Below are 21,393 nucleotides of genomic sequence, written 5' to 3' on the forward strand. Positions count from 1 at the left end.
TCGAGTCTCATTCCCTCTCAAGCCCCCAACACAGGGCCTAACACAGAGCGGGGACTCAGCAGGCTGTCTAATGAATGGATAAATAGAATAAAGAGAAGAAGCTAGCACCAGCCATCCGTTACTCCCACAGATATCTGCCAGGTACTCCTATGAGCCAGACACCAGATACCAGTGATGCAAAGATGAACACAACACAGCTCACGGGCTAGTAGGAGAGGCGGGTAATTACAGTCACCACGACAACAAGCGCTGAAACAGAGGTGGCCGTGGAGTCCTGCGGGGGAGGGGGCGGGCAGGAGAGCTCGTGTGTTGAGAACGCCTTGTCTCCTGCAGACTCTTCAAAGAATAATGAGCCTTTCAAAGCTGGTTTCTTTGGCACGCCCTCGGGCAGCCGCATTTCCCATAACTGCGTTGGGAGCTTCGTTTGTGTCTGGGAAATGTGGGCGCCTGTATGGGGCACATGGAGGCAGACAGGAGGAGAACAAAGCTGTGAAATTGCCCTGTCCGCTGTCCCCCCACCTCCTGCCAGAGCCCTTGTGGTGCAGTCGGCCTGGGCCCTGGCTCAGCCCCTCCTGCCCATCTTTGCTTCAAGTGAGTTTGCTCCATCCCTTCTACCCCCCACTGAGATGTTGAGAGGCCTATGTTTTAGTCCTGGACCTCCTACCCATTAGCTGTGTGACTATGGGAGTGTTGCTTACCCTCTCCGGGCCTAGTTTCCCATCTGTCGAGTAACACGATTAGACGAGATCACTAAATGCCTCTTTGGAACTAAACATCACCCATATTCCAGGGATCACGCCATGAGCATTCACATAAACTAATCTTCCCTGGAAGGTGGACAATGTCATCCCTACTTTATAGATTAAAGAAACTGAGGCTTGGAGACTGGCATGCCCACGATGACATCCTATGACTAGGAAAGAGTAGGGTCAGCACTCTAACCCAGCTCTTCTGGCCTCCAGCTCAGTCAGTGCACTTTCTCCTCCAGCAGGCTGCTCTTTACGTTATAAGAAATGATCTATGATTCTAGCACCGAGCTTGGCACATGGTTATCGCTCAGGAAATATGAGTTTCTTTCTTCCTTGGGGCTTTTCCAAGCTGTGGAGGCAGGAGATTCAAGGACAGGGTCCCCAGGTCCCTATTTCTGAACAGGGCCCTACACCAGGAGCACTGCCCAGCTCTGGGCTGCATTGATGATGCATCAGGAGACAGTCTGGGGGGAAAAAAAACACATGGGTGGATTATGGGCTTAAAATTGTCTACATGGGCAGGAATCAGCCCTTTGTCCAGGTAGTCTCGGGTGGGGTTCGATAATCCTGCTTCCAGACTCTGATAAAGCACGGATCCAAGGTCGGTGTGTGTGTACCCAGGAGGCATTGCCCATCTCCATGGAAACAGGAAGAAGGGCAGAAAATTAAGTTCCTAAGACTTAGGATGTCTCGTGCAATCTTGGGACATTAAATTTTGCAAATAGGACAGAGCCTGGCACCGAAAAGGCTCTCATTTATTCATTCATTCAACAAGTGTTTAGTCAGGGCCTTCCCTGGGTCAGGTGCAATTTTAGGTACAGAGGATACAGTGATGTGCAAAATTGACATGGTCCTGCCCTGTGAATGCTTCAGTCTAGTAGGAGAAACATTAATCCAAAAGAATGCAAGTAGTTAGCTGTAATAATGGGTAGGAAAGAAAGTGCCAGGGACTAGGAGAGCCTGTAGCAGGGGACCTGGTCACACTGTGGGTCAGGGAAGGCTTCCCTGGGAAAGTGCTCCAGTGAGCTGAGAGGTAGAGGCTGAGTAAGCACTAACCAGTAGAAGAGGGAGCAAGAGAACGTTCCAGGAGGAGACAACAGCGTGTGCAAAGCCGTACATGGAAAGGAGCAGGGCACACTGCGGAACAGAACAAAGTCCTGGGAGGCTGGGGCACAAAGAGCCGGGGAGGCGGTGGGAGCAGGCTGGTGAGCTAGGCGGGGCCCGCTAACAGGTTTTCGTCTTTATTCTGAGTGCAAACAGAAGCCATTGAAGAGTTGTAAGCAGGGAAGGGATTTGCTTTTTTGAAAGATGGTTCTGATTTCTGTGTGAAGAATAGATTGGAGGAGGAGCAGAGAGAACCATTAGGAGGCTGTGACAGCCAGCGGTCCAGAGAGATGATGGCACAGCTGGTGGGGGAAGGGAGGAGGGAAAGAAGTGGGAATATTCAAGAGAGAAATGCTGGGAGCCAGGAGAGATGGCTCTTGATGGATCCAGTGAAGGTTTTGAGGGAGAGGGAGGTATCAGGGATGACTCTGGCTCTGGCTGGGGCCTGGGGATAGATGATGAATCAGGTTTCAGCAACAATAATTTGTAAATCTTTCCGTATGACCTTCTTTGTTCCAGATACTGTCCTGGGCACTGGGGCTGCAGGCGAGGAGGGTGGCCCCTACCTTCAGGGAGCTCACAGTCTAATGGCGGAAAGCTGACGTGTGATTGGGGTATCTGTGAATGCGGGGAGAGACTGTGAAACGGTGCCACAGGGAAGATACGGACAAAACGAATTTGGAGAGACACGTCCAGGAAGACCTTGTGAGGAGCGAGATCTGAGCCGAGCCATCAAGGACAGACAGGGAAAAGTGGGTGAAAGAGGGCAATCCAGGCAGCAGAAATAAAGAAACAAAACACTGGGAGTATGTAAACAGCGTGGAGCGGCCCAGGACAGTGCGAGGAGGGTGAGGCTGCAGGGCTGGCACCACCTCCCCTGCTTCCTCCAGGGCTGCCGTGGGGTCTGGTGAGCTCAATAACGAGTGTGTGAGCATTTAGCAAACTGTTACTGCAGTTATTCTAGTAATGGACTTATTTGTGTGATGCACCCAGGCACTCTACAAGTATCAAGAACTATGATTTCAGATCCCTGCCTAACAGGATCATCTGATCCTCTGTTGTAATAAGTCCCTGACATTTGCGTTGTTATCCCCATTTTACAGGTGGGGAAACTGAGGTCTATTGTGGTTGAGTAATTGCCCAAGATCTTGCAGGCAATAAGCAGCACAGAGGCCAAGATTAACCTAGCAGGTCGTTCTAGTTTCTGAGGGGGTACACAGGCTGAGGGGTAGAAGGGGCCTGTGTCATCTGCTGTCTGGAGAAGATCTGCAGCTGGCTCAGGGCACCAGATTTGGTTGTGCAGGTTGGGCCATGCCGAAGGACAGCTGGCCTGTGGGCTGAGTGGGGCTGAATCCAGCCCATCTCCACTTACCGATCATGCGCCGGGCTTCCACCCTGGGGGTGTGGCTTTGTCTTATTCCACAGAGGGCTCTGTGAGTGCGGCTCCTGCCAGCCTTACTGGGAGTGGGGCAGCTTACAGATGGGGAGACTGGCTGGCACTGTGGAACCAACTGGCGGCCAGTCAGTGTCAATGAGAGTTTCATGTTGCCCTTGAGGGTGGTTTTGTTCATAGGAAAACCAACCCAGGCTGCTTTGGTTTTAAAATGAATGCTTAATTTATAAAAGTAACAAATTAAAAAATCTAGTAAAATTTAACTATCTCTTTTAAGGAGGATTTTATAACTTAATTCAATTCTCCTAAATAATTTAAATTATAAATAATTTTAAATAAAATAAACTTAAAAGTATGATAACTATTGGGTTGTCATAGTAGTTCCATCATTGTTTACAAAATTTATAAAATTATATTTTTCAACTTAAAATCACATCTAAATTATTCCATTACACATTTTATATTGGAATCACAAAGCTAATCTGTTAGATAGTCTAATATGCCAAATTATTTTAAACATTACAAATACTTTCAAACTAAATCTACACAGATTTTCCTAAACTTAATACCAAAGAAGAAGTAATATTGTAGATTTGATTTATCATTTCTAATCTAATTCTAAATCTTCCCATGATTAAAGACACTTACTAAGGAAACAAGTTTACTAACCAAAGCAATACAGGGTTATATTATATATCAAAGCAGATTTGAGGTTAGCTCACAGCTGCCTGAGAGTGCTCATTAAACAGAAATTTGGGGCGCAGCGTGGGAGCCAATACTGCAAACTTCCAGAGAAATGTATTTTGCCACCCATGCTGTGGGGCTGGCCCTCTTGTTAATCTCCATGCTGGCAGGGACGCTGAGTCCGTGTCCTGCCAGTGGGATAGATTTTGTAACCCCAGCCCCTGAGATCAAGTGAAGCTCAGGTCAGCTTTTTGGTCTCCTGTCTCAGCTTCATCACCATTCAGGATGACCCCACCCAGGTCGTTCACTAATCAATTTCCTGCTTGATTCTATTCTCAGTTGGGTTTTTGTTTTCCCTCTCTGGCCAGCCAGCAAGTGTTAGAGGTATTTTCATGCCATCCTTGGATCCTGCACGCTTCTCGTGGCCTTGCCTGGCTCTCTCCACAAACACTAAGGTCCTACTGATGGCAGCCAGCTGTGTCCATCTGGCCAGAGCAGCTGTGCTCTGTGTCGTGCAGGGAGCTGCCCTGGCCCTCTCTGTCCCCTCTGATGGTCAGAGACCTCAAGAGGGACTGGATGGAGCCTGCGCCACTGTGTACTCTGCTAAGAGATGTCAGTCGCCAGGTAGCTTAAGATGCTAAATACAATAAGAAGCTTCTGGATCAGGATGACATGTCAGACTAAAAATAGTCCAAATATGTGTAATTTTACTTCTTAGTAAATAGAACAATGATTGTAATATTACATAGTAATAACATGGTCCAAGGTGCTCTATGTACATGATCTCTAATCAACAAAAATTTCTGAGTAAATATCATTATGCCCAATGAAATAGACACCAAACTAAGGCCCAGAGAGATGAAACCATAATGAGCTAGGAAAGTGTGCCCAGTAGAGGTCTTACTGGACCAGCTTTAATAAGCAGGTAAGACATAGTCCTGAGAGCCAATAGGAGCTGTTAAAATGCTGATGAGGTTTGACTGGCTACAATGTAAAAGGGTAATAACAGCTCCCCTGTACCAAGCACCTACTGTGTGCCAGGTGCTGTGGGGGAGAGAGCGCAGGCTCCAGGAGGGGAGACGCAGACTCCAGAGTCCATGCAGGGGCCCTCACCGTCCACATCACTCGCCCTCTCTGGACCTCAGTTTCTTCATCTGACAAGCAGGGGTAATAGAATCCTCCCTGCGTGCTTCACAGGGTTGCTGGGTCACTGAAGTGAGCTATGAAAAGCAGTGATTTGGAAAGTGGAATGTGCTGTATGTGTGCAAGGGCTTGTGACACTGGCTGGCCACTCTTGAGTGGCGACTTTAGTCTGGCCTGCAAGAAAGGAGTGTGCATTCTAACCTAGACTGGCGGGGTCTGAGTGTGGTAATGTTTGTCTCGGTGTCAGTGATCGCCTGTTCTCCACGATGTGGGCGGGCCAAGGGATGGGGCCGGTGTCCGCAGTGAGGCAGATGGAGCATCCCGTGAGGACTCTGGGGAGAGGCTTGGACTCTCGGCTGCAGCGAAATCAGCCCCGGAGCCTTGGAGTAAGTGAGGGCCAGGGCCCAGGGAGAGGAGAGGGAGCCGCAGTGGGGATGGAGCGAGAGGCGCAGGGCCTCTTCACTGCCTGAATGGGGAGATCCAGCCATTCACCTACCAAATGAGGGGGCAATGGCAGCGGTGCAGGCAACAATGGGGTGCACTGAATATAGATAATTTAAAAGCAATAATAAAGCCAATTAAAAGCCAGTCTGCTTTTTATCATCACTGTGTGCTGGCTGTTCTAAACATCAGTGATAAAATACTTTTCCCCTTGAGGGGACAGGGGAAGAGGGACATTTCCACTGCCCTCTTTCTTGGCATGCCATGGACCCATTGCCCCACCCCACAGTGAGCCCTTAACAAGGGGGAGGGGGAGGGGAAGGAGCCTTGGAAGGCCCTGAGATCAAGGAAAGAGCCCTCTGCCTGTGGGGTCCTCTGAGTGGATGGGCCCAACTATTGCAGAGGAAGAGCGGCCTGGGCGGAGTGTGGGGTGGACGAGCTGCTGGGATGCCCACTGGGGGACTCTAAGTCCTGCTGCAGTACTGCCCTTGTCACATGGGCACGTGCCTCTGTGCCACGTGCAGGTTATAATCAATTGGCAAGCACATTGAATGACTGATCCCTGAGCCTGCCCCTCACCCCACCCCACGTTCTGTGCTAAGAACATGGAAATCAGATTCTCCTCCTGGCTCTCCAGCAACAGCTGCCCTGCCCAGGCTCCACTAGGCCAAGACTCATCAGGCAATCTGTGCTCTGCCCTGTCCCTGACCTGAGCTCTGGCCCTCACAGTGACCACCTCTCTCTCCTCTGCAGGAGCCTGGTTGAACCTGCCAGTGATTCACGTAAGAATCAAGGTCCCATAGCCACAGAGCCAGACAAGGATCAAGGGCCCGTGGGCCTGGGGCCTCTGAAAGATCAAGGTCCTGTGATCCAAGAGTCTCCGAAGGATCAAGTTCCTGTGGTCCCAGGGCCTCTGAAGGATCAAGCTCCTGTGGTCCCAGGGCCTCTGAAGGATCAAGCTCCTGTGGTCCCAGGGCCTCTGAAGGATCAAGCTCCTGTGGTCCCAGAGCCAATGAAGGATCAAGCTCCTGTGGTCCCAGAGCCAATGAAGGGTCAAGCTCCTGTGGTCCCACAGCCAATGAAGGATCAAGCTCCTGTGGTCCCAGGGCCTCTGATGGATCAAGCTCCTGTGGTCCCAGAGCCTCTGAAGGATCAAGCTCCTGTCATCCCAGAGCCTCTGAAGGATCAAGCTCCTGTGGTCCCACAGCCAATGAAGGATCAAGCTCCTGTGGTCCCAGAGCCAATGAAGGATCAAGCTCCTGTGGTCCCAGAGCCAATGAAGGATCAAGCTCCTGTGGTCCCAGAGCCAATGAAGGATCAAGCTCCTGTGGTCCCAGGGCCTCTGATGGATCAAGCTCCTGTGGTCCCAGAGCCAATGAAGGATCAAGCTCCTGTGGTCCCAGAGCCAATGAAGGATCAAGCTCCTGTGGTCCCACAGCCAACGAAGGATCAAGCTCCTGTGGTCCCAGGGCCTCTGATGGATCAAGCTCCTGTGGTCCCAGAGCCAATGAAGGATCAAGCTCCTGTGGTCCCAGAGCCAATGAAGGATCAAGCTCCTGTGGTCCCAGAGCCAATGAAGGATCAAGCTCCTGTGGTCCCAGAGCCAATGAAGGATCAAGCTCCTGTGGTCCCAGGGCCTCTGAAGGATCAAGCTCCTGTGGTTCCAGGGCCTCTGAAGGATCTAGGTCCCATGGTCCCTGCACCAGTTAAGGATCAAGATCACGTGGTCCCTGACCCTTTACAGAATGAAGGTTCTGTGATCTCAGCACCAGTCAAGGACCAAGGTTCTTTGGTCCCAGTGCCTCTAAAAGATCAAAGTCCTATGTTTCCAGCAAGAGTTGAGGATCCAGGTTCCATGGTACCAGAGCCTCTGAGGGATCAAGGTCCTGTGGTCCCAGAACCTGCCAAAGATCAAGGCCCCACGGTCCCTAAGCCTGTGGATCAAGGTCCTGAGGTCCCAGCACCTGTCAAAGATCAAGGTCCTTTGGTCCCAGAGCATCTGAAGGATCAAAGTGCCATGATCAGAGCACCTATAAAAAGTGAAGGTCCTGTGGTCTCTGAGCCTGTGAAAAGTCAAGGTTTAGTGGTCCCAGAGCCAGTCAAGGATCAAGGTGGGGTGGTCCCAGAGCTTCTGAAGGATCATGATTCTGTGGTTGTGGCACCTGTAAGGAGTCAAGGTCCTGTGGTCCCAGCCCTAGTCAAGGAACAAGGCCCTGTAGTCCCAGAACCTCCAAAGAGTCAAGGTCCTGTGGTCCCAGCACTAGTCAAGGATCAAGGTCCTGTTGCCCCTGAGCCTGTGAAGAATCAAGTTCCTACAATCCCGGTGCCTCTGAAAGATGATGATCCTCTGGTGCCACCACCAGCAAAGGACCAAGGTCCTGTGGTCCCTGAACATCTGAAGACTCAAGGTCCCAGGGGCCCTCAGCTGCTCACTGTCTCACCTCCACCCCCAATCGTGATCCCAACTGTCCCCCATGCGGAATATATTGAGGGTTCCCCTTGATGCTCACCCCTTGACGTGCCGAGGAAGGAGCTGGCAGGGAAAGTGCTACCTCCTGGGGCAACAAAGACACATATTTAATTTGCATGAAACACGTACCGTATAGTCTCGCTGGAATCTAATAAATCTGGTCCCTCTGGCTCAGCAGTGACTCTCTCTGGCTCTGTTTGAGCGTGAGTGTGAGTGTGTGTGCGTGCGCGCGTGTGCGTCTGTGTGCTTGCCATGCACATTTGAAAGTGGGCCTGCAGGACTCTGCATTCACCCATTTAGGAGAAATCCCCAGCTCCTGTGAGTTGTCAGCATTAGACAGAAGTCGGGGGAGATGCTAGGAGATGGAGGACAGGACCCCATGGTGAGGGTGTGGGGCAGGACAAGGCTAAGGTCATGTGAAGGAAAAACTCCCGTGTTTCTCCTTGATGCTCACACTCCTCTCACATGGCACTTCTGACACCAGACATGTGGTAGTTTCCACCCATCAAGCAATTCTCTGACTCCAGCTGGGTGTCCTACGATTTCACTCACTTCTGACACTATCTACCTAAAGATAAGTCAGGTCTCACAGGTTAAGAGCTCAGTCCTTCAAGACTGTCCCCCCTCACCCCTCACTTCAGACATCAATCAAAAGTCCAGGTTGTCACTTGTCTTTCTGACTGACTGGATGTAAATCGGGGTTCCCACCACGCCCTCCTTGGGTTCGATAATTTGCTAGAATGGCTCACAGAACTCAGGGAAACACTTATGTTTACCAGTTTATCATAAAAGGATATGATAAAGGATACAGATGAACATCCAGATGGAAGAGATGCATAGGGCAAGGTGTGGGGGAAGGGGCGCAGAGCTTCCAAGCCCTCGCCGGGCATGCTGCCCTCCCAGTACCGCCATGTGTTCAGCAACCTGGAAGCTCTCCAGACCCTGTACTTTGGGGATTTTTATGGAGGCTTCATCACAGAGGATGATGCATTATTCACTCAATCTCCAGCCCCTCTCCTCCTCCCAGAACATGAGGGGGTGGGGGTCTGAAAATTCCAAGCTTTTCATCATGGCTTGTCTTTCTGATGACCAGTACCCATCCAGGAGCCCACCAAGAGTTGCCTCATTAGAACAAAAGACATTCTTATCACCCAGGAAATTACAAGGGTTTTAGGAGCTCTGTGCCAGAAACTGGGGGCAGAGACCAATACTTATATTTTCTATTATTTCCCAAGTCAGGTCCCACGAAAGCCCAGGAACAGGTACCAAACTGCAGCAGGCTGAGCCCTGGATGGGTCAGAGCTGAAGCCTGCAGAGGAAACAGGAGCAGGGCCCCAGCTGGCCCAGGGTAACTCTGGGTGACAGTTGTTTGCCAAGGGCTCGGTCTTAAAGTTCATCCAGAGGTCACGCTTCTTGAGAAAACCAGGCCTCTGATCAGAAGTCCCAGGGTACTCAGGATAGAACCTAACATCGCTGATCCTCATCCAGTATCCAGGACAGCTCAGCCAGGGCTTCTAAAACAATGCACACAGCAGACTTGTCCTTAGCACCCACTGTGTGCCACACTCAGTGCTGGGCATCAGAGTCACTGGGGTAAAGAAGTCCCAGTCGTATGATAACACAAGGTGGCGTGGGATGAGGCCCTAGGACAAGTAAAGGCCGGGCCTCAAGAGGACAGTAAAGAGACAACACCTGGTGGGGGCAGCCAGGAAGGTTTCTCAGAGAGAGTGACTATGGAATTCAGAAAGCGCAGGCAAGGGTAGAAAGGGGCATCATGGGTGTGGCTGGAGGGCCAGCTAAGCCCCCCTCTGGATGTCCTTGAACAAAACGAATCTGGTTTGCACGAGGGCTTGACCAAGGAGTGTGGCAGGTCTCTGGGGCAGAAAACTGGGACCAGGCAGGGGTGACCAGTTTTCTGAATCCCAGGGCCCCAGGGAGGGAGTCGGGGTCTGTCCTGTGTGCTGTGTGCTGCTGGCAGGCTGGGCAAGAATACTGGGGGGCTGCCAGTGGGAGTGAAGCTCAGCCTTGGTCAGAGATGGGTCCTGCTAGGATCCCACTGGTGTGGGCCACAATAGCCTCGCCTTTAAAGCCCAGAGCCCTCAGGGACCTGGGAGCAGAGGGTGAGCTCCACCTGCTGCCCCCACCAAAGCTGGCTCCCAAGGAACACTCCTGCCCCTTTAAGACCTGGGGCCCCATTATGGACGCTAACTGCTTTAAAAGGTCTCTTTTTTCCTTTAAGGGCTCCTTTTAAAGTTCAGCTTGGTTCTTACAGAGAAATCATCACAGGAAGTACTGATGACTTCCAGACAGTCCAGTTTTCTGAACAACTGGCCCCAAGCCTGCCTTGTCACCCCTCTCTCAACAGCACCAGGGTTTTCTGCGCCCAGAAGCCCCCTCTATAAACACACACACATTGTGAGGATTCTTCCTGGCCCAACACAGAGCTTGATGCCATATGAATTCTAATAGTCAAGGCCCTGCAGACAAAAAAAGGCCACACTGAGACTAGAGAAGTATTGTGTATGGACATCTCCCTCCTCCTCTCAGTTCTCCCTCTGACCCACACACCTGGTCCCACGACACACATTCCCACCAGCCAGGCAGATGATGGTGCTATCTCTGAGATGCCCAACATCCGGGGCAGATGTCCAGGAGGCTGTTGGCTACCGGGGCTCCATCTCTGAAGCAAGAGTTGCTGGAAACAAGGTCTGGGGGTCGGCCCCACATGGGGAGGTGGAGCTCCTCCAGTGTCAGAATGGAAAGAGGAGAGGTCCCTTCAAAGCTCTGGAGACTTTTAAAAGGTGGGAAGAAATGTGCACAAAGGATGCTGAGAAGGGATCGGCCAAAGCTGTAAGGAGAAACCAGGGGCCTGTGGTGCCAGGTGTGACTCAGTAAGGAGAGTGATGCCCAGTGTCAAAAGCTGAGAATGGGGACCAAGAGGTGGCTGTCGGATCTGGCAGCTTCCGCCTGGGAGCAGGCCGACCTGGGCTCCAGCCCAGCGCCAGCCACCTCAACTTCCTCATTTGTAAAATGGTCCTGAGGATCCTGAGGCGGAAAACCTCCATCCAGCTCTGGTGAGCGCAGGCCGCCGCCCCACCGGCATCCGGTGCAGCTCTCCACCGCATACAAAGAAGGCCCAGGGAGGGAGGTGATGCGCTCAAGGCCGCAGCCCTGGGCTGGGCCGGGGGAAGGCGGGAAATTAACTAGAGTTTCTCGGCCCTTCTCAGATGCAGACTTCATTCACCGCCTGGTTCTTCCCAGCTGCAGCCATTTCCCAGCCCTTCCCCAGCATCCATCATTGCCACCCCCTCCCACTGCCCCTCCCTCCTCTTGGCGTCCAAGCGAATCCAGATAAAGGAGCCCGGCCGGCCTCCGCCCGCAATTCCGCCTGCCCAGACGCTGCCCGTAGGGTTGAGGGGAGAGGGCGGCGCCCCTTCCCCGCCTCGGGCGAGCAGCTTCCGAAGGGGCTGGGGCGCGCACGGGGGCGGCCGAGAGCGGGTGGGGAAGGCGGCGGGGGCCGGCTCTGCAAGGGGAGGTCCCGGCTCCTGGCCCAGGGCCAAACCCGGTAGGTCTGCGTCCGAGCCTTGATGCAAGACTCCGAGGCTGAAGATGCCCAGACTCCGCCAAGAGCTCTGAACCTGGCTCTCGGCTCGGAATCATCCAGCTGGGGGTCTGACCCTGCCCAGAGCGGGAGTCGCCGCGCCCGCAGCTCCAGCCCCGGCTGTCCGTCCGCGCCCTCGAGCGCCGCCACGCCTGTGGGCTCAGCCCCTGCCCGGCCCCCGAGCCGCGCGGACGGCGGGGTTCCCCGGGCCTGGGCTCCCGGGCCGCTGCCTGGGCAGCTTGCGCCCGCGGGGCCTCGGGACGCTGGGGCGGGGGTGGGCGAGAGAAACCTGGGGACCTGCGGGCGCCGGCTCGGGGAGGCGCCCCCTGAAGGCGGGTCTTGGAGACCCTCTAGAAGCCGGGCCGAGGGCTCGCCGGAGCCCCTGGTGGCTGATCGGGGAAAGGCCACGATTTTATTCCTTTTCTCACACACACACCTCCACTTAACGCCTGCCTGGTGCCCCGCACCGCCTCGGCACCTTATGACATTTTGGGGGAGCGAGGAGACAGTCCGTGTGGATTGAGAGCAGGCGACAGGGGGTCAGGTCGCACTGGAGCGATGCCTTCGGGAGTTTTTGTCGTGGCGTGGATGGATCATCTACAGGAAGGGGATGCGGAGTGCACTCTGGTTGACCCAGTTCTCAGAAACATGGAAAATTTTTTTCTTTTTTGCATCAGTCTCCACCCCTCCACTTCCAATCCATCACTAAGACCTGTCCCCGCTACTTGCTAAATAAATAATGAATCTACTCTCTTCTCTCTGTCTCTATGACCACCTCCTCTCCCCTCACACATATCACAATTTGTAATTCTATATGTGAATTACATCATGGCACTAAGAAGCACAGCATTTCTTTATTGTGATAAATTGTCTAGTGGGAGCCCCCTCCTCTCATTGCCAGAGTTGGCAGGGACTCTAACAGTAGCCATTTTCCCGGAGCCTCACCCTCTCTCTGGGGCTAGTCACAATTCTAGGAGGCTTAGGCCATCCTGAGAAGAAGGCACACAGGTCATCACTATGGCTGCCCCAGCCCAAGCCATGGGGGCACTGCCGGCCCCACTCTCCCCGCACCATGCTTGGTGGGGGCTCCCCAATTCTGCCCAGGTTGTGCAGTGTTTATGCCATTTTTCCAGACACCCCTGGAGCCATCCACACAGAGGCCCCATAATCCATTCCCACCAGCAATGTATGAGGGTTCCAATTTCTCCACATTCTTGTCCACACTAGTTATTGCCCATCTTTTTGATTATAGCAGTGATTTCTTTGTTTATTCCAAATTCTTCCATTTTTCCTTACACACACAATAGGTATGTAAGAACCACGTGTGAGTGGATGAATGGGAATGCAGGAAGCAGTGGGTTTGAGCAGGATGAACTCAGTTTGGTACATGTTGAGCAGGAGATGCCCATGGGACAGTCAGGGAGCGGTGTGTAGGAGACTTTCGGATATGGTGGTCTCAGCCTGGGACAGGAGTCTGGGCTGAAGGCAGAGATGGGGACCTCATTGAAATGTGGGCCTCACCAGCCCTGGGAAGGTATTTGAGGCCATGAGAGAGGGTGCGTTTACCCAGGAAGACTGTGGAAAGTGAGAGGAGGACGGTCCAAGACAGAGCCCTGGGACAGAGCCCAACACCTAGGGGACAGGAAAGGGAGAAGGCCCCAGATGGAGCCCGCCACGGAGCAGCAGAGAGGTCAGAGAAGAACAGAAAAGAACGCCGCCTTGGGGAGAGCATCAAGGAGGAAGGGGTCAACAGGCTCAGAAACCATGAACGCTTCCCTACGATGTGGATTAAAACGTGTCTATTCAACAAAATGGGTAAAATGTCCACACATATTGAAGTTTTGTGATGGGTACATGAAGTTCATTACACTCTTCTCTCAACTTGCATGTATGTTTGAAATTTTCCATATTTCCAAAATAATTTTTTAAAGTATCCATTGCACTAGCAATAAAGAGATCACTGGTAAACTTGGCAATTGCAGAGTCTCTGGAGTGGCGGCAAGAGACGCCTGATTCCAGTAAATGGAGGATGGAAAAGGGAGAAGGAGAGTGTTTTCATACCTGCTGCATGATTCACTGATATCTCAGTTAGCAATCCCTGGGCACATACACTCCAAGTATTCCTGAGAAAAGAGAAGATCGTGTGACAGTCAGTAATTACGTTCATAGTCGCTGGTGCCTCCCACACAGGGACCGTTCTCAGCGAGGCCTAGCAGCAAGCCAAGAGCTCTTCCTCAAAACGAGGAATATTGCTTGCCAAGAAGTGCCCGGCTTTGCTCCTAAATCCTAGATATTCCATTGTGGTTCTTCTACCAGGGTTTGCCATGGGCTCCAACATCATCCTCATCTGCTGCAGACATCTGAATCACTTTGGATCTGCTGGGTCATCAGGGCTGTGTGGAAGGGCTGCCTGCCTTCAGCCTGGACCACTTGGAAGCCTTCTCTTGCTCTGGGCTCCACACAAAGCTGGCAGCCTTACAGGTTACTCAGTAAATGAGTCAGAGCAGCACACCAAAATGTGATATATATTGCCTCCAAAATACACAGAAGCCCAACAAGTGTGCTGCTTTCTTATGACAACTAAGGGGATAGAAAGCACAGCAAGTTCTTTCACTTTGCAAGATGTGATGGTTAATTTTATGTCAACTTGACTGGGCCACAGAGGTGCTAAGATATTTGGTCAAACATTATTCTGGGTGTGCCTGTGAGGGATGAGATTTAACATTTGAATCTGTAGACTGTCCTCTATAGTCTACAGATTGTAGACTGGGCCTCATCTAATCTATTGAAGGCCTAAATAGAACAAAATGCTGAGTAAGGGAGAATTTGTTCTCTGCCTGACTATCTTCAAACTGGGGCATTGGCCTTCTCCTGCCTTCAGACTGGAATTTACACCATCAGCTTTCCTGCTTCTCAGGCCTCCGAACTTGGACTAGAACTATACTATCAGCTCTCTTGAGTCTCCAGCTTGGTGACTGCAGATCTTGGGACTTCTCAGCCTCCATAATCATGTGAGCCAATTCCTTGTAATAAATCTCTTTGTATCTATATCTATCTATCTACACACATGATATCTATATCTTCTATTGATTCTGTTTCTCTGGAGAACCCTCACTAGTACACATCTTTCCCGGCAAGATTCAGACCACTGAACACCCAGAAACTTCACTCAGATGGCAGGCCTCTATGTTCTTATGGAATTTATCTTCCAGTCTCAGTACATCTGCATCTCATGTATCTAAAGTAGCCTCTACTTTCCAGTCTCCGAATCCTAGGAACATGATGTAATTTATGTAGTGGACAACTACGACGTCCTGTGATATGGGGGGATGATGGAAATTCCCATAGATTAAATTGTAAGGGAGCCAGAGACTTGACAAGTTTCAAGACAAGATGAGAAAGCTGTACTGCTGTCTCTGCCAAAAGAAAGAAACCTGTTTCTGGTGTTCTCTATAGAGGAAGAGAAAAAAATTTTTTTTCAGATGAATCGTTTCACATCAAGTGACAAAAAATATGTATATTTGCTCCCATAAAAAGACCACACCTGGAATACCAACTGCAGCTAGAACCACCACCTGAGTGAGCTTAGGACAAGTCCCTGTCATTCTCTAAGGCCTGTGCCTTCTGCACAGACCAAACAGGTGAGTCCAGTGGGATGTGATAGAAACCACCCCTGTGTCTTTCAAGTCTTTGATGATGGCGCCATTTCTGTGATTCTCCTGGAGTTGCTCCATTCCATCAGTTTATTGATTAGTAAGAAGGGGAAGTTCCAGGGGCTTCCACTTGGCCCTTTCTACCATAATCGCCCTATTCCACAGGTCTGGAGGCTCATGTGTAAATTCTCCTGTAAAGTCCAATTATACACCCTGAGAGTAAAAAAATAACTGCAGGATGAGTCCAGAGTCCCAGTGGGTGCACCACGCCTGGACTTGGGTCAAAACTCCAGTTGTCACCTGACCCACCTGAGCCTCTGCACAGTGGCTTTCTGTGTCCTTAGGAATTAGCCTTTGATAGACTCAAGGTCTGCTAATCCCTCAAAAGTCTCTGTATTTTCCTTTCAGGGAGCACATGTCTCTGACAAAAGGCCCAGGACCCTTTGTGGAAAGCAGGCTAAAAGGAAGATTACAGTGTGGATCTCGGGTGCTATTGAAAGGTCCGCTCTGAAGGGTACTGGCCTCTCTGCCATTCCAAGGGCTCCTTCCATGGTGGCTCAAGTCAAGCTTCCACTGCCTGACCTGGAGTCTTGTCTGTTTATTGTTTTGTTGTTTCTATAATACAGATTAAGGAGAACTCAGAGGCTGCCTATCTGTTTGGTCCCATTGGTCCTATTTGGCCCTTGAACAATTCACTTTTGCTCAAGACATCTGTGGGTTAGACCTTTTTTTCTTAAATTTTTTATTTTATTTTATTTTGTGAGGAAGATTAGCCCTGAGCTAACGTCTACTGCCAATCCTCTTCTTTTTGCTGAGGAACACTGGCCCTGTGCTAACATCCGTGCCCATCTTCCTCTACTTTATCTGGGACGCCGCCACAGCATGGCTTGACAAGCGGTGCATAGGTTCACACGCGGGATCCGAACCTGCGAACCCCGGGCAGCTGAAGCAGAACTCCCGCACTTTGCTACGCCACTGGGCTGGCCCCTGTGGGTTAGACCGTTCTGAGTGCCACTTGTGTCCACCTGGTGTCCCGGGTGGCCACGTGCTGCGGCGTGTGCTCTGCTCCCCTGGGAGCCCATCATTTCCACTCAAGTCGTGGAGCCCATTTCCGTGGCAGCATCTTCCACTAGCATCCCTAGCCTGCGGAGAACAAGTACAACATCGTGTCCCCCTCATGACTGTATTTCTCGACGCCTTGGAGCAGGGAGTCTCCTCCAGGTTCTATAAGAGGAAGTAGGAGTGTGGAACTTGGTTAAGAGTATATGAGGGGTCACACAGGGTAAAGCCACCTCAGCATTCTTCCCTCCCTTAGTCTTTGGACTCCTTCCTCTATATTAAAGCAAGGAATTTCTGACATTTCAACATCAATTAAGCATAGGCCTCGGTTCAACCCGGGTTTCAGTCAACCAGCTAAGCAAACAATGAAAACTACTCCTCACTGCTCACACTGGCACACTCAATCAAGAATCTCAGGTAAAAGTACCCATATTAATAAAATCAGCCCAGTGAAAATTATATTCTTCCCTCCATGGACTAGCCCCCACAGAAAACATTCCTACATGTGTTATCCAGATTAGCAAAATCTTGCAATTCTTTTGATGTGTATGCTGCTTCTTCCCAGATTTGACTCTGGAACTAGTCCTCTGAGGCAGGAAAACACTAAGTCCAGTTACGGGACTGGAGACAATGGGAGTGGGGCAGGAAGAGGACTGGCCTCCCCCTGGGTGGGAGACTGAAAACATGCCCACGACATTTTACTGCTCCTTCCATCCAGAGCCAGTCTATTCCTCATCCCTCAAATCTGGGCTGTCCTCATGATTGCTTTGACCAACAGAATGTGGTAGAAGGTGACCCGATGCAAGTTGCAGAGCCCAGGCCTCAGAGGCTTAGCTCCTGCCTTCATCCTCTCAGAACCCTGAGCCACCGGGCCTGGAAGAAGCCAGGGATGCAGGATCACGGGAGAGAGAGGCTCAGCGCTCAGCCATCCCCGCCATCCCAGCCGAGCCCAGCATCCAGTGAATGCAGTCGCTGAGCGAACCCAGACAAGACCCATGCAAGGATGGCCCAGCCAACCTGCAGAACTGTGAAAGAGAATGAACTGTTTTAAGCTGGTAAGTTAGTTTTTACTCCACAAGAAACAACTAAACACTTTGCAGGGTAACTTCCAAGGGAAGGGAGTTTCAAGGTCTTCAGGAAAGACAGCTTCGGCTGCAACGGGGTTCAGTGGAGCTAGGGATGCTCTAATCCATCCAAATCCTCCATGTCCCCTAATTCCCTGAGATCAGCGCCCTCTATTTCACCTGAGACCTAGCAATGCTGTGAATTCAACTAACTGACAATGTAATCTGGTGACTCCCGCATCAAACTCACATCTTGATAAATTATGTAAGGCAGCTTAGTGCTCCCCCCTGTGCTCAGGCCTCCTCTCCTCTCCCCTGCGAGGTCTGTGATCTCTGGCTCATACCAAGAGTGGGTTAATGGAGGAATGACGTGGAAAAAAAGAATGTGAGAGCTGACTGCTTCTCTGTGTATTTTAAGCATCAGAATTCTTGCTGGAACAGCCAGGCGGGTCAGCCCGTGCCTGGGCATGTGAACTCCGTGCTCCCCCACAAATGAGACACTGGAGATGGGAGTGAGGGGGAGCTGAGCAGACATGTCCATGTCACACGAGAGAAAGGGAGAAAGGTGACAGTAAGATGTAGTGAAGGATCAAGTGCCCCCAAGAGCAGCCGGAGGAAAGAAGCAGAGTGTGCTGTCAGAGATGCTTTGACAGAGCACTGGGAGCGCGGAGGAAGTCACGCTTCTGACTGGGGGCTGGGAAGGGTCCCTGGGTCCCTTTGACCTAAGCTTTGAAGGATGAGGAGGGGCTCCTCTGGCGGAGATGGGGCATGATACCAGCAGAGGAGACAGCGTGAGTGAAAGGGAAGAGGGAGGCACGTCCAGGGGAGGTGATAAGAAGTCAAGTGGGGCTGTGCGGAGAGGAGGCGAGGGGTGGGAGGGGCACAGCCATCCACTCTGCTCCTACAGGAACGTTCACTGACCCTTCACTCACCTTGGGGCCCAGCGGACAACCCCCTCCCCCCAGCCTCTCTGAGCGTTCAACCTACCACCTGGCACCCAGACCTCCCCTCCATCTCTCACCCCCACCTCCCACAGGCCCCCTCACTGTGTCCCAAGCTCGCCATGCTGGTTCCAGTTGCTGTGCCTCTGTTCATGCTGTTCCTCTCTTCTAGAATGCCTCCTTCCCTCTTTCCTATCCAGCTCTAGCACCTCTTCCAGAGAGTCTCCCCTGACCACTTCAGCTCAGCCTGGCCCCCGGGTAGTATGGCATAGTGGAAAGAATCGGGCTTTCAAGTCATAGAGATATGGGTTTAAATCCCAGCTCTGCCGTATGATCTTGAGTGACTTACCTTCTCTTATTAATAGCTAATATTTCCTGGGCATGTATTATTTGCTAAGTACCATGGGTTACCTCATTTAATTCTCACTACAACTTTATGAGGTAAGTACTGTTATTACCATCTTACTGGTGAGGAAATTGAAGCTCAGAGAGGTTAAGTAACTGGCCCAAGGTCACACAGCTGGAATTGGCAGAGCTGGGATTCTCGTCAGGTCTGTCAGGCTCCAATGCCTCTGCCACTAAGCACCAGAGCACCCACTGGACCACTTCCTTTGCATGTGCATTGATTAGGCACCACCTATGCACCAGGCGTTGTGGTAGGTGTGGGGATGTGGCAGGACATGGGCAGAGAAGGGCCCACTCTTGAGGAGGTTTCAGCTGGAGTCTGTCTCCTCATCCATAAGATGCGGGATAATAAGCCCCAGGCTGCAGGGACTGGGGTAAAGATTACACAGAATCCCACTGGTGATCACCCTCTATGAACTGTGCAGTGTGGAGCGCACGCGTATTGACAACTTCTCTCCTCCACAGCCAGGAGACCTGGGTTCCCATAGAGGCCAGGCTCTGTCATTGACCTGCTGGGTGGCCTTGGGCTGGTCACTTCACCTCTCTGAGCCCGTTTCCTCATCTAAACATGGGGCAGTGATAGCTCCCCTTAGGAAGCTCTGAGGATTAAATGAGATCATACACAGCACTTCAGGGTACATAGTTGGCGCTCAGGGGAAAGTTCATCCACATCTCTTCACGCTTGTGTCCCATCCGGGACCCTCACCATGTAGCAGGGTCATTGTCTCTCTGGGACTTTAACCAGCACCGTGGTGGGAATAACAGGGAGGTCCCTCCAATAGCCTTCAGGTGGCAGGAATGCTCCGCACAGCTGTGATGGGCCCCTGGGGGTGCCAACATGGTCCTCCGACCCCAGCCCAACCCTGACCAACCCTGACCTAGCCACCTCCGCCGCCACCCAGCCACCCTCCACAGCAGCAACTCCACCCCTCCCCGCGAGGTGGGAGCACAGACCTCTGCCCACCCTCGTCACCTGGCCCCGGGTGGAGACATGTGGTCTCAGGGCCTCCCTTGTGTCGTCTGCGCAGACCCCACACCCAGGCCGGGCTTCTTTTGCTGCCCACTCCCACCTGGTGGGGGAGCTGTCGCAGGATGAACTTTGGGTCCAGCAGTCCTGGGTTCTAGTCCCATCTCTGAGCCGCACCCTATGATTAGGATGACTCCCCATCTAGCTGGGCTACTGTGGGGATTAGCAGGACGACATCTAGAGACCACAGCAGGTTATGTAGCTTTATTATTAGAATCTGGCCAGTTCCTCTCCTGCCCTTCCTGTGTGGCATGGAGGAAGAACAACTATCCAGCTGACAAGGAGCAATTCCTAGCTCAGCCCACTACTGTGGGGCCTCAGGGAGGTCACTTAACCTTTCTCAGCCTCGGTTATCTCACCTGTAAAATGGGGATAATCCCTCCCTAGCCAAGCTGTTAGGAGGCTTAGATAAAATTATATGTCTCAGGTGACTGACATGGTGTTTGGTACATAGTAGGGGCAAATCACAAAGGTAGTACCAGCTGGTATTCTTAAAATCATCATTCTGATCAAGAAATGCCAACTCACCCTTCAAGGGAGCCCACCTGTCACCTCCTCCAGGGAGTCTTCCTTGATCTCCTCATGCAGTCCTGGCTTCCACTCCTGGCCTCTTATGGCCCTGGTGCCCTTCTGGACAGCCCTTTCACTTACTCAGCCGATATGTTTTGAGTGCCTTATATGTGTGTGACACTGAATCTAGGTCAGGACACACAGTGATGAACAAGACATGGTCCCTATCTTCATGGAGCTTCCATTCTCGTAGTGGCGATAGACAGTGAATGTGTCACTAGGTAGATAATTCATAGCACTGAGTCAATAAAATGAGAAAACATGGCAGAGAGACTGAGGTGGGAGAGCAGCATAATTATGTTGGGTGGTCGGGGCAGGCCTCGTTGAGCAGATGCTACTCAAGCTGAGCTCTGAATGACAAAAAAGTAGCCCTGCAAAGATCTAGAAGAACCACTTGCCAGGCAGAAAGAACAGCTAGTGCAAAGGCCCTGAGGCAGGGGATTAAGAGTGGCAGATCTGGGAACAGAATGACCCAGGGGACTGGAACAGTGAGCACTGAGCACACTTGTCACTGTCCCTAAGTCTCCATCTCTAGAGGAAGCCCTTGAGGGCTGAGATTGAATTTACTGGGTCCATAGGACAGACCTGGAGCTCTGGACAGTTGTGTTAAAATTCCGTGTGGTAATAACAGGAATGAATCAGGTGGCCACTCTGCAGCCCCAGTCACATCTTGGAGGACTCCAACTGGTTTGCCCTGCCAGGCAGGGGCTCCCTCCATGGACCAACAACCTCCAGGGCAGAGTTGCTGGCAGAGGGAAGCCAGAGAGGTGCCCAGTGAGAGGGAGTGACTTGTCCAAGCTCACAAAGCCAGCAAGCAGCAGAGATGGGCTCAAACCCAGTTTCCTCTGCTCCTCTGCCTCCCCAGCCCCTCCTTCTGTCCTGTGCATCCCACTCCCCCTCTCCCCCTCTGAGGTGTAGTGACAGGGGCTCCCGAAGAGGCCAACGTGAGGGAACCAACGGGAGGAGGGCTGTCAGGTCCCTCCTCCTGTCCTGTTACAAACCCAAGCACAAAGCAAGGATCCCACAAGCTCCTTCCTTCTGAAGCCCTGCCCGGTCAGATCGCCTGGGCTTGTACCCTCTGGCCCTGGA

At 51.9% G+C, this 21,393-nt stretch overlaps 1 protein-coding gene across 1 annotated transcript in view; it reads left to right on the forward strand.

Annotated features, from left to right (window-relative positions):
* Positions 1 to 8,149, forward strand: part of MAP6 (microtubule associated protein 6) — a 75,950-nt gene extending 67,801 nt beyond the window's left edge. Inside the window, exon 4 of the mRNA XM_058545584.1 lies at positions 6,268 to 8,149. Coding sequence (XP_058401567.1) covers positions 6,268 to 8,017 — 1,750 coding nt within the window. The 3' untranslated portion in view covers positions 8,018 to 8,149. The remainder of the gene's footprint in view (positions 1 to 6,267) is intronic.
* Positions 8,150 to 21,393: the final 13,244 nt, after the last annotated feature.

This window comes from Diceros bicornis, chromosome 7, assembly GCF_020826845.1.
Source record: "Diceros bicornis minor isolate mBicDic1 chromosome 7, mDicBic1.mat.cur, whole genome shotgun sequence".
In the NCBI taxonomy this organism is placed as follows: Eukaryota; Metazoa; Chordata; class Mammalia; order Perissodactyla; family Rhinocerotidae; genus Diceros; species Diceros bicornis.